The sequence below is a fragment of the Dermacentor andersoni genome, chromosome 4 (assembly GCF_023375885.2).
Source record: "Dermacentor andersoni chromosome 4, qqDerAnde1_hic_scaffold, whole genome shotgun sequence".
Lineage (NCBI taxonomy): Eukaryota > Metazoa > Arthropoda > Arachnida > Ixodida > Ixodidae > Dermacentor > Dermacentor andersoni.
The window spans coordinates 11,878,270-11,891,516 of NC_092817.1; the positions used below are offsets into that span (position 1 = coordinate 11,878,270).

Consider the following 13,247-nt stretch of genomic DNA (forward strand, 5'->3'; position numbering starts at 1 on the left):
CGCCTGTTATTAGCCCTGAGTTGGAGCTCTAAAACAAAACGCGCTAGCGGCATGAAATACGGTTACTGCGTAACGAGCGTTCTTGCTTTCCATAACGAACACGCATTTATCGGATTTGTTAGATTTGCGTAGCCCGTCAAGACTGCTACTGGTTAGCCGTGTGTTGCGGCTCGAGGCGGCGTTAGGGCAAGGAATCCACCGAGCCCATCGACGTGTAGGTCCAGTAGTGAAAATGAAGGAAAAGGGGTTCATTCGACATTTGTTACATGGCTCCAGTTACGGCAGCCTACTCCATGCAGGAGCATGTTAAACATCCGAGTTCACATCAGGACACGTCAGCCCCACTGCACGAAAAGTATCCGCTTTTAATACCGTCGTCTTCCCTAGACGTGTCGACTAGGGAAGCTGAAGACTGTCCACCAGCAAATCGCAATCGTTGACTCCGCTGCGATGCCACGCCCATACTCGCAACACTCCGCAGTAATTTCGCCTCCTAAGCCCTCTGGTTTGGAATATGTGGAAAGAAAGCAACCTGCGAGTGCAAGCTCGCCATCGCTGTTTCCCCCTTGTCTTCTAGGTATACTGGTGGGGTGATGGCCTTTCGTGGAACCCGTCAAGAGTCGGTGTCCACGCTGCGTTATTCTCTGGATAGGAGCTGATGGATTGGTGGTGGTCTGACTCGTGGCAGACGTCCAATTAACGCCTTTGTGGTGTTGAGACGTAAAAAACACCTCCGCCGCCAAGGGATTCTACCTGAGGCTGACCAGATGTCAGGTTGCCCGAAAAGTCAATGTTCGGCCGCGGCCTCAGGGATCGTTCTAGTTGTGATGGCTAATGTCCCACGGCAGTTCGAGTGCCGAGACCTCGCTTCGTTGTGTCCTCCTCCCTGTGAATACACAGGCAAACACACGCACACAGGCACACACACACAGGCACGCACCCCCCCCCCCCCCCCCACACACACACGCTCTCTCTCGCGCGCGCGCACGCACACACACTCGTCGGCGTGCCCGAGCGACCCGCCTACCGGACGTTATGATCCCCCATCGCTTTACAATGTTTTACCCCTCTCTCTGTGTTTCTCCTTTCTAGTCGTGGTCAGCTCTCGACAAGACAGGAATAGGTTGCCTAACTCAATAACATCACTAGCGATACGTATAAAACACGTTCCCCTATGCCTTTCGTACTGTCCACCCGCCTTTCTGGCATTGCCCTCGGAATGCAGTGCCTGGTATGACCACGTCGTGTCGCCTGACCGCCGCGTTCTCCTGTGTCATACAGGTTACACCTCGGAAAGAACTAGACGAGGGGGAACATAATTGCCCCCTGGCTTTTGTACTCCTCGGCGCCGAACGTCGCTTTCTTTTCAACCTCGTCTGACGACTCGGACGTGCTCGAACTCGAAACATTTTAACCCACAAACGCGCCTTTTTAAATCTTTCTCACAGGGTTTATTGGCTTTAGATTTACTCGGCCGCGTTGTCTTCTCTGCGGCAATTGTGAATTTGCGACACCTCTTGGCACTGTTTGAATTTCTTTTCTTTCCGTTGGCAGCTCCTCGGCCTGATTAACTTCCTGAATTTTTGTCCGGGAAATGAGAAAGATTGCCTCCTCCGGCTGAACTACGTCTCCCGAGCTAGCTTCTTCAACATCCTTCTGTGCACTGTGTTCCACGTCGCAACACAGCGCCTGCTCCTCTTTCTGGATTTCTGTCGAGAAAATCGGAGCCATTTCCTCCTCCCGCTCAACTGCGCCTCCCGAGCTAGCTACTTCATCCGTTTTCTTTGCACTGTGTTCACCGTCGTAACACGGCGCCAAACCTTCTTCCTGAATTTTGGTCGAGGAAATCGCTTCCTCCTGAAATTTTTGTGGGGTGAGGTTGTATTTAGCGAGCAAACCCACCTTCACTAAACTGTACCTGCCTGCCTCGACTGCGCTCAGTCGGACTACGATCTGCGCGACTTCTCCCGGCATCAACTCAAACAAACGTTCCAGCCATGCGTCCTGGTGAAATGATCGCTTCTCGCAAATCTGTTCCATATTGATCATGTAAAGACCGATGTCATCGCCTGTTTCGTACGGCTCAAGCAAACTCGCCATTTCCACGCTTTGCGTTTGCAGAGGCGCCGTATCCGCCCTCCGCATGAATCTCGCTCGTTCTAGTCTGATTTTCGCGAGCTCAATGCCATGCTGCCTTCGTTCCCTCTCAAGCTCAATTTCTTCCTGCCCTCGTTTCTCTTTCTTCTCTTCCGCTCTTTCTTTCCTCTCGCAACATATTTTTTTTCCAGGCATCCGTCTGCTCGTCCTCTTCAAAACCCACTTCGTCAATCGTAGTACTAATCTCCATACCAGGCTCTGCTGCTAAGAGCAACAGCTCCTCTTTATTTAACACTGTAATATTCATGCTTTTCGAGAGCTGACTACAACTTCCCCTGTATTTGCCGCACAGCCGGTGGCGGTTAACTACAGCTACTTGCCCGATAGCACCCTGTCCTTATCCCCCGGCAAAACGCAGTCGCTCAACCACTCACCCAAACTCGAGCTTGCGAAGGTCGTGTCTCCCGGAGCCACGTTCCCAGGTCCGCCGATCCCAGATCGTGGAACTGTCTTCTGCTGCCCTTCCTTCCAGTTTCCTCGAGTCGTCCAGGACTCCACGCCGTTACTGCGACGTTTGTGCCTCCCTGAGCCACGAAGAGGAGGTCAGCTGATCCCCGATCCGCAGAAGTCGCTCTTTCGTCGTAGTTTCCCTCGATCTTCGAAGTTCGTGTCTCCCGGAGCCACGTACACAGGCCCGCCGATCCCAGATCGTGAGGACTGCCTTCTTGATGTCACCCCTGCCAACCAGTTTGTTGCGGGTAGGGTTGGCGTCCAGGGCAATTAACCCACCAAGCCCATCGACAGCTACGTCAGGTTGTAGAAAATAAAGCAAAATTGTTTATTGGCTTAGTGATACGGCTCCAGTACGGAAGCCCATTCCGTGCAGAAGCAAGTTAAACGTCCGAGTTCGTATCAGGACCCTCTGTCCTCCTGCTCGAAAAGTCTCCGCTTTTAATACCGTCGTCTTCTCTAGGCGAGTCGACTAGGAAAGCTGAAGTCTGTCATGCAGCAAATCACCATCGTGCACTCCTTTGCGATACCACGCCCATGCTCGCAACACTCCGCAGTAACCCCGCCTCCGAAGCCCGGTGGTTTGGAATATGTGGCAAGAAAGCAACCTGCGAATGCAAGATCACCGTCGCTACTTCCCCCTTGTCTTCTAGGTACTGGTGGTTTGATGGACTTTGGTGGAACCCGTCAAGAGTCGGTGTCCATGCAGCGTTAACCTCTGGATAGACGCTGATGTATTGGTGGTGGTTTACCTCGTAGCAAACGTCTAATTACTGCGACTCCCATGTGGCAGTCGTTGCTTCCCCCTTTTCTTCCTTAGCTCAGGCTGCCAGGCACTGGTGGGGTGATGGCCTTTCATGGGACCCGTCAAGAGTCGGTGTCCACGCTACGTTAACGTCTGGATAGGCGCTGATGGGTTGTTGGTGGTTTGACTCGTGGCAAACGACCAATTAACGCCTTTGTGGTGTTGAGACGTAACAAGCCTCCGCTCACCCAAAGCATAGAATAGGGGACAAGATAGCAACCTGGGAATCCACGGTCTGCCTAAGTCCTCGGTAGCATTTGACGTTGGCCCTTTTCATCATTACTTCAGGCTGTCAGGTAGTGGCGGGGGTGAGTGCCTTTTGTCGACCCATCAGCAATCAGTGTCAACGCTGCGTTGACTTCTTCGTAGGCGCTGGTGGATGGGTGGGAATTTCCTCGTGGCAAACGTCTAATTAATGCATCCGGCCGTGTTGAAACATAACACGTGGCATTCAGTCCGACGATCGCCGTCCTTGCATCTAGGTCTAGATGCCTCGTCTATCACATATTAGTGTCACTGTTCTTTTGAAGCGAATATTTTTCTTTGGCTCTTTCGACCGTTTCCGTTCTGGTTAGTGGCTGGTGGAGGTCGAACTTTCACCGTCCCTGCTGTCGTGCTGGAGCTTTGGGGATTGTCACATGGTGTATGCTGTCGCATGTATATTTCTTCCACGCCTTTCTTTTGTCCCCTCTCTTCTTTCCGTCTTCCCCTTTTTCTTACCCTAGAGCAGGGTAGCAAACCGGAGGCTTTAACTCGGGTTAAAGCCTCCGGCCTTTCTCTTTCTTGCATATATATATATATATATATATATATATATATATATATATATATATATATATATATATATATATATATATATATATATATATATATATATATATATGTGTGTGTGTGTGTGTGTGTGTGTGTGTATGTATATATCGTCACATGCTGTGGTGGAGCGCTCGGGAAGAACGGCACTTTTCTTCTCCCTCTTTCCCTGTAGTTGCTGCGGCAGACAGCACGCATACGACGAATCGGCCTTCTACGTACAGCCACTTACACACGACCACTACAGATGTGAATGTCAACGGCTGTTCCCTATACGGAATCGCGCAATGAAACAACGAACGCCGCCCAGATATCCTCGCTGCAGCAAATGTACGCTGTCATGGTTGGGAGGCCTGCTATTAAGCGCATCATTTCTTTAATACTTGAAGAATATATATATATATAAATATACATATATATAGCTTGCTCAGTCTCTCTCTGTCGGAGTGCGCCATTTCAACAAAACCAATTTAAACAATACTGACGACGGAGCCGGCTTTTATTCAATGAATAGATATCACGAATCCTGGTGCAAACGATCGCGAATTTCTGAAACGTGGGGAAGGGCGCGCACGGCCATAGAAACCCGCCTCAATAGTCAAAAGAAGGGACGACACCATGTAGAGCGGTGGCATGGCTGGATGCATAGTACACTAAATTATAATTCTTAGCTCCGTAACGCTACAACCTCCGGCCCCAAATTCGACGTTTCATTCTCTCTTCTTGGGTGCTTTCGAAAGCGAGACGGTAGGATTCAACTCTCCACAGAAAGTATGTATGTACTTCGTAGCTGAACTAGCCAGGTTGACGCGCATGCTGTGTTGGTCGGTTAAGGCTCCAGGGTGGTGAAATATAGACGTATCATGTTCGGGTATCACTGAGGGGAAAATGCAAACTTGCTGATACGGAAGCAGTGCAGCTGAACAACAAAACGGCGATCAGAGCCACTACACTCTACTGTGAGCACACGCCAGTAAACTTCAAGCTCGCCGGTTTCTCGTTTGTCCCAAAGCTACGACTGTTGGCAAATGTCACTACACAGTAATAGGCAAAGAACGGGGATTGAGGCTCGCTTGTTGATTATTGAGTAAAATAACGTCGAGCGTTCTTTTCTAGAGATTCCTGATCACTCATTCCAAATTTCGCCGCGTGTTCCTCCGGTCTGCATGTCTTGCGTTCACTTCTCCCTCCGTATGTCTGCCCCACATCCTCGAAAGGGAAATTCGTAGCGCGACTTGCAAATTTGGTTTTTGACGAAAAAGCCCTCCTCCCCGCTTCTGCAATGTGCGCGCGTGGGTTCAGGTGCTTGGGTTCTCTCATCGACCCAAGGAACTGTGCGGTCGTAACACGGTGCCCCGTCGCGACTGGTCTGGCATGCGTGATGGACATCCAGCGCGTGCACCGTATCCATACAGAACGCGCCAAGGGTGCATTCACGGCCCGCATGCTGTATAATGCCGTCGAGTTATGCAAATGGGCGGCTGTGGAGGGCCGCCACACAGATTGCGCCCCAGCACCAGCGCGTACATAGCCCGTCTCATTTCCATGAGCCCCTGTCGCCACCCCTTGCGCACTCGCCTTAATTGGCTTCACACAACTTCGCAAATGGTCATCAGCGGTTTTGAAGCGATCCATCGGCTCAGTAGCTCGAGGGCAATTCGTTCGGCCGTCATGCGTCCAGATCTGATGCACAAGCCAGTCTCCGGCGATTATGCCAGAAATTCCGCGGCCACTTTTTTTTTATTCGTTATTTGCCTGCTGACAGAAAAAAAAATTAACAAAATGTTCTCGAATTGCAGGTAACACGTATTTCCTAGCCGTTCCACCAAATAGCTTAAATCTTCGAATGATTCATCAAGGCTCAATCTAACATTAGTAGCTTTCCCTGAATATGTGTGTTTAGCAAAGCTTCTTGTTCGGCAAGTTGGTGCTTTGATGTCGTAGCAGACTGGGCACACAATTAGTAAATCTGGCGACTTGTTCCTGTTTCTTTGTTTGCCGTTCCTTTGCGTATAGTTTAACTCCAGATCCCTAATGGAGTCAATCGCTAACGCATTGTGGAGGTAAAGATTAAGAGAATGTAAATGCCACAATAGGCCGCACTGGCGTATCGAATGCTAATGTTGCTCTCGTGTAATGACATTGTCAAATCGTTGGCATGTACGTCCTTTGTTTTGAGAGGCCCACCTATCGAAAATAGGATTGCTAAGAACTGCGTTGTTTGAGTGTGCTGCAATGAAATCATGTGTCTGTCATGGCAGAACTGCAGCTTGCACAAAAGACGACGGACACGCGCAAGGTGGCGAAAACTACACTGTAGAATAATTTGCACCCTTAAACGTGAATGAGAATATAAATTTGTCTATAACCTCCCCCAAAAGAATTACCAGTGTGTTACAAACCGAATTACAGCCTTATTCAATCTTGAGGGCATAAATTATTTTACGGTTTATAGGGGCCCTATAACGTAAAACTATTCCAATATGTTTTTATTCCAATCTCCTGACGTCAAACTTGCGTAACCGCCCACGCAATCATCGGGCGGTGACCCGCAGCGTCGCCTGAGCAGCCCAATCAAACGCTCTCCTCGTTTATAGGAGGTCACTTTTGTTTGCTTTCAAAACGAATAACATTACCTACATTCAGCGGTTTTTCATATCAAATTGGCTGACAAGAGGCGAGGAGCACGCTCGAGTGGAGAGGGATTCGATGGGGCCCAGCCAGCACACTGAAAATAGATAAACAAATGAAGAGGGAGGTGCTGGCGTCCACGACTGGTCCGCTCTCCCTTACTTAGCTTGCGGTGGCTTGTCTAAAATCGCGGTGGCGTGCAACGGAGAGTTAAAAATGCCGCTAAACCGGTTCCTCAGCAAAGAATAGTGATGTCGTATACGTGCCGAAAAGGCTTCATAACGTTATACTGCCGCGCAACAAAATTTATTATACGCAAATAAACCCATGCTCACCGGCAGATGCGAGTAGCCATTGCCTGAGCGATCGGCGGCAGCCATCTTCTATTCCTTTCGGAACGGGGCAGTCACAGGCCATTAAAAAAATCCAGTTTTGTTCGGCATATTAATGCATCTTTAACGTGCACACGCCACGTTGACGCAATAAGATTTCCCGGTTTTGTGACGTCAAGTGACAGACAGGTGAAGTGGGTGCAGCCTGAAACCTTTTAACCAATAGCACAGAGTTAATGGCGAAAAGCCGTCGAATCAGAAACAATTATTTTTCTTTTGTTCAGTGGAATCACACATAATCAGTGTGTACACGTCATGTCGAATTGGGAGTTATCGCGGTTTTCGTGGCGTCGCGTGACAGACAGGCGAAGTAGTAGACTGGGTTCAAAAAAGTTTTTGACTAATCGCGGAGGGCACATTGCAGAATTGGAATAGAAAAGTTTGAAATAGCTTTACGTTAAGGCGCCCTTCAGTCGCAACTGAGCTTATTCTGAATACGGACGGCACACACACACCCGTCACGGCTGCTAAAGCTTAGGCGAGCTGGAGGCGGTTCATTTCGGTGGTGTTCACAAAGTACGCATACTCAGAAATCATAAGAAGCCAACAAACAAAGACACCAAAGACAACATAGGGGAAATTACGTGTGCTTACTAATTGAATTAAAGAAATGATAAATTAATGGCAATGAAAGTGGATGAAAGAACAACTTGTCGCAGGTGAGTAACGATCCCACCTCTTCGCATTATGCGTGCAATGCTGTAACCCCTCGGGGTTAGAGCATCGCACGCGTAACCGAGGGCCCAAAGTGCCCCTCGGTTAACCCTCTTTCTTCTCGTACATACTCAGAATGTGAGACACGCATAAAGAGAGGGAAAGAACTTTTCTCTCTCCTTTATCTCATTTGTATGTGTGCGCTGAAAGCACCGAAGTAGTCATGTAACATTCAAGAAATTTAATTCTTTTTTGACACAATAATTCCCAGTTGACTTAAACATTTATGGGCGCATTTCCTATTTCGTTGCGGAAAAAGTTTCTGTGATATCGCATGTTTATGTGTCTGACAATAAACAATTGAAAACAGAATTGAGCTGTCACAAATATAGTGGTTCACAAATACAGTGTTTCCATTGCTTTGCCAGGTGCGAATAATTATATCAGCCAAGTGAGTGTACGTTCCTTTGTAACGCACGCAGCTGGTTGCTCCTCGCAAGCATGGCCGCATGTAGCAACATGCGCTCAGCATGTTTTGTATCCCACTAGCTTTCATTCTTTCTTAATGCCCACAAACACATTTTCATTGAGTTTTCCTTGTTCCTAATTTTCCTACCAGTCTGTTAATGCCGCTGAAGCATTTCAGCATTACTGTTAATACGCCAACACCAAAGCAGCTGCACTCGTTCGCTTTCTGCCTCTACGCCTTGCTTGACCATTGTTTAGCGCCACCCTGTCATCTTAATTGGCTAAACAATCTCTTTACAAGGAACGTGTACATTTAGGAAATCCTATCTCGCATGAGTTGTAAAGTTCTCATTTACTGTGTCAAGATACGACCTACGTGCTACTTTGAGACAAGTAGCAGCAATACCGGATTTAACGATCGAATGGCCACAGCTTTAATTTAGGAGGTATTAGCCGGCCTTGAACAAATGTGATTTCATCGCAGTCCCATCGTCATGTGCAGAAACTCTACACTGTTATCCGATTTACACCCGTACGAGTCCATGAGAGAACAAATTGGTCTATAACTCACACCCTTACTCCCGTAATGGTGTGCGTGCGTGCGTGCGTGCGTGCGTGCGTGCGTGCGTGCGTGCTTGCGTGCGTGCTAGTTATGCACACCGTACTGATTTATGTCGTGGTTTCCTGTTTCGTGCAGTGTGACGCCGGAGCGGCTATCAATGCTTTCTTCCACGCCATCTACCGGAAGCAGCAGATGACCATGCTACTAGGCACCTCTTCTTCCGAGGTCACCGAGCGCCTCGCCAAAGTGGTCAGCTACTGGGGCGTGCTGCAGGTACGAAAAACGAGTAATTTATTTCGACAGGTCATGTACAAGATTGTGGACAAATACAAGGGCATAAAATTGCTTACGCGGCTTCCAGTGTCCTCGCATTAATACACAGAAATTCAACATCCAATTCTTGCTGTTTTTATGCTGCAGCTGAAACACTCTATTCCGCGGGTTAAGGGGTGCCAGTTTAGCATTACCGCATCTGTTTGTTGAGCAAATTTTTACTAGACGCATTTTTCTCTGAGATCAAAGTGATCATCTCTTTCAAACATGGATTCAGATTTGTCTGTCTTCTAGGTTACTCGACTTCGTGGTGCCTTCAAGAGGGGTCTGTGTTATTCGGTCGGTGTTTGATTGCTTGTTTGTTTGTTTGTTTGTTTGTTTGTTTTGTTTGTTTGTTTTTTGGGGGGAGGGGGTGGAGGGCGAAGGGATTTTTGTATGGTATGCATATATTTATTTTTCCATTTTCACTGGAATACCTTTTAATTCTCATGCGGAAGCGGGTAAATAGAGATGTCGCCCATTCCTTGTTCCGTGAACCATTGCACAGGCTACTGTACACGGGAAGCCAAGGGAGGGATGTGCTCGATACCCCTTGCCGTTAATCATGACATTATTTTCTGATCTGCTCACAGGAACGTGACCATTAGTTCTGTATGGGGGCAAAAAGGCATACTGCTTCTTTGTATACCAACCACCTACTCTGTAGAAAGCATGAGACTGTAGTGCAGGTCCGTTTTTGGATAGCTGTAACATCATATTCTTCTGAAATACGCTCCTTCGGCGATGTAGTCACTGTACAAAGATGACGGCTACTCCTTTATATCTTTATATATATATATATATATATATATATATATATATATATATATATATATATATATATATATATATATTATTTTTTTATTTATAGAAAGGCTATAAGCGCAGCGAACGTGGAGTCAGACGAGTTAGGCAAGGCCGACATACTTTGCGGCTAATAACGTGAGCTTCAAGGGACTAATCAGCAAACATTCATTAAATAACTGTTTTATTAGTGCATTGGGGGCAGTTGTCTGAATGGTAAATTTGGAGGCAGTCATGCTTTAATCCATACCTTTTTTTTACGTTGAAAATCGCACCTAACTCGGTATTTTCATCATAGATTTCCACAGGTCAATTGCGGCAATGTTGAGACCTAGCGCGTTCCGCTGCGCGTCAGACGGCAACTCCCGCAGAAAAGCGTCGGGCGAAGTTTGAATGCCGCGGCAAATCCTGACCCGACACGCAGACGCGACATGCTTGCCAGGCAAAGCGCCCCGATTCGGCAGCTGGCGCAACCCGCCGAGACGTCCGGCTACAAACTTCCTCGCGCTTGACGTCACCGGGTGTTCCGGTCTGACGTGGCGACAGCGGGGCCGACCTTCCTACGCGCTCCCGCAGCGCTCGGTTTCGATATTCCCTGGATTTACCATTGAAATTTGATGATAAATATCTCCAATTAGATGTGGCTTTAACCATTTTTTTTAATGAGGGCGCATTAAAATGTTAGTGCCTTCAAGTTCGTTTTTAAACAGTTGTCCCTAAGGCACTAATAAAAATGTTGATAAAGTTTTGTTATTTAGTATTCTGAAGTTGACGTTATTAGCGGCAAAGCATCTACGCCTAACCTAGAGATTCGTCTGAAGGAACGTTACGTTCGCTGCGCTTATAGCCTTTCTATAAAGAATCAGTGCTGTGTAAAAAGAACGTGCCCTACGTTTATGCATAACAGGAAAAGTTCCATATGGCGCACGCGCCTGATCCTTACGTACACATACATCACGTGATCTTTCTCTTCGAACTTCGCAGCGTTAGCAGAAGGCTTACATAATTCTGGAAACGTAAAATAGATGCGCGATCAGCCCGCGAATATGTTCTGAAGACAGCTTGTCCGGGAAATCTTGCGCACGAAAAACTGTAATGTCGTCGTTCTGAAACTCATGGATGACTTGGTGGTAATCAAATCGCATTAATTGTTACTGACAATGCATAGCTGCAACAGCAACACTGAAAACCTCATTTCAATGGGGAACTGACTGTGCGGCTGTATGCTGTTTATTACGCCACAAAGGCAAATAACAAAAAAAAGGACATCTGAGTTATGAACCAAACATAGGTTGCTGCAGGTGCTACGACCGCCGAGTGCCACCGGGGCAGTGTAGGTAGTCGCCAGTAGGTTTGCATGTGTGCGGAATTGAAAAGCGTGGAAGCAGAGTGCATTTCGAGAACACGGAAAAGAAGTCAATGTAACATTTACTCGCGGAGAAACGCGAGGCAGTGCCGCCACCGACCACAGCGTCGGAACAGTCGGACGCTGCACGAAGCATCCTCGTGACAGTACGTGCGTTTGAAAGAGCGAGTTGCCGTTTGTCGACGAATAAAGAAAGTAAAAGAAAAAAAGCTGGCGAAAGATCGAAAAAGAGCTACTGGACCGCTTTAGAAGGTCGGAAGGAAACAAGTAAATAAATTTCGTTTATTTAAAAAAAAAACTAACTATGCACTTGAAAGCGTGTGTTTGTGAGGATATTGAGGTAGCGTTAGTTGTTTCGTTGCGTAATTCCTAGGAGGACAGAGCCGGGAACCGGCACATCTGCAGGGGTAGCACGGATGGCAACACGCAGACGCCGGTTCGATACGCCTGTGCTGTCTTGTGCTTAACTGTGTCGGCCGATGACGCAGTTTCTGCGAAACGGATATTTATTTTATTTATTTAGTACATACTACAGGCCACAACAAGCCCCAAGCAAAACAGGCATGTCATAGTAAAAATATTACAATAAACAGTGCATTGTATGGGCGGACATATAACAAATAAGGCAAGTACAACTATGAATAGATTAGAATGATGCTATTAGTATACAGAAATACAGCAGATACAGGACTATATGTAAAAAATACGCAAGAAGTATAAAAAAGGTACAGTAAATACGTTGCAATGCGGGAGACCTCGAGATAAACTGCTTCTGCGGTAGAAAACGTTGCCCGATCATTTTCCAGTACCTGGCGCGTGCGCCTTCTCCAGCGCACACAGGCGATCATCGGTGGCAAGGTTTAGTTTTCCTTCACCGTATCGACAGGGTGAGGATGAACAGGTGGCCTGACGACGGAGTAACGGGCAGGGCGGACCCACTTTCCAGCTCCTAACTGCGGTCGCAATAAAAGCTGAAACCGTGTCCAATTTAATTTCAAATTTTATTACATTAGCTGGTATTCCGTATACATGACGCTCTAACCGTACTACTTTTACTGGGAACGGGATACGTCCTGTATGCGCATGCGCCGGCGCATACGTTGCAGGGTGCAGGGTACACTTTCCACCCTTCATAAGACTCTCCGCGGTATTTGGTGACGCTTTTCCCTATAGCTTCAGGAAATGATTCTATTCCCGCGTTCTATCGCGAACGGAGACTACCAGACAACAGACACCGAGCCATCGCGTGCCTGATGCCCAGTGCCCAAAGGCCCGTGCGGCAGTCTGAAAACACGAATGAACAGTGAACAAATGTACTTCAAAAAGTAAAAGAGTCCGTCCAAGTGCGCCAACTTTCTTCATGCATCCGTGAGCGCGCTGTGGGCCATTGCCCGTGATCGTATACCTCCTCTCCCCGATAAGCGAAGACAGAAGAAGCGGCGAGCGTTGCAGCCGACGGGCACCCGCGGGCCGCTATACCGTTCTGCTGCCGGCCGAATGGGAGGCACGTGATCCCAAGCTCGCACAGCGCGCATAGCACGTTGCCTCTCGGGTGGCGCACGTGACAAGAGCTCCCAAGCTCGCGTGGCTTATCCAAGTGCCAGGTGGGCCGACGTGCAGCCCCGCCGAAAGCAGTAACTGGAATGAACCACGCAGACAGACGGGCGGCTCCTTTTTTTCCCTTTATCTGCTACAAGCAGAGGAGTCCTAGCAGCTTCGTGCTATCTAGTGTCCATGTGGGCGCTTCTATGTGACGAGTACCGACATTGCACACGGCACTGAGATTCTAGCCGACTCCAAGTTCACCAGATAATATGTCACTACAGCAGCGTTACC

At 48.0% G+C, this 13,247-nt stretch overlaps 1 protein-coding gene across 1 annotated transcript in view; it reads left to right on the forward strand.

Annotated features, from left to right (window-relative positions):
• GABA-B-R3 (gamma-aminobutyric acid type B receptor subunit 3) overlaps positions 1-13,247 on the forward strand; it is a 394,949-nt gene that overhangs the window by 227,843 nt on the left and 153,859 nt on the right. Inside the window, exon 2 of the mRNA XM_050182939.3 lies at positions 9,065-9,202. Within this exon, the coding sequence (XP_050038896.3) occupies positions 9,065-9,202 (138 nt within the window). The remainder of the gene's footprint in view (positions 1-9,064; positions 9,203-13,247) is intronic.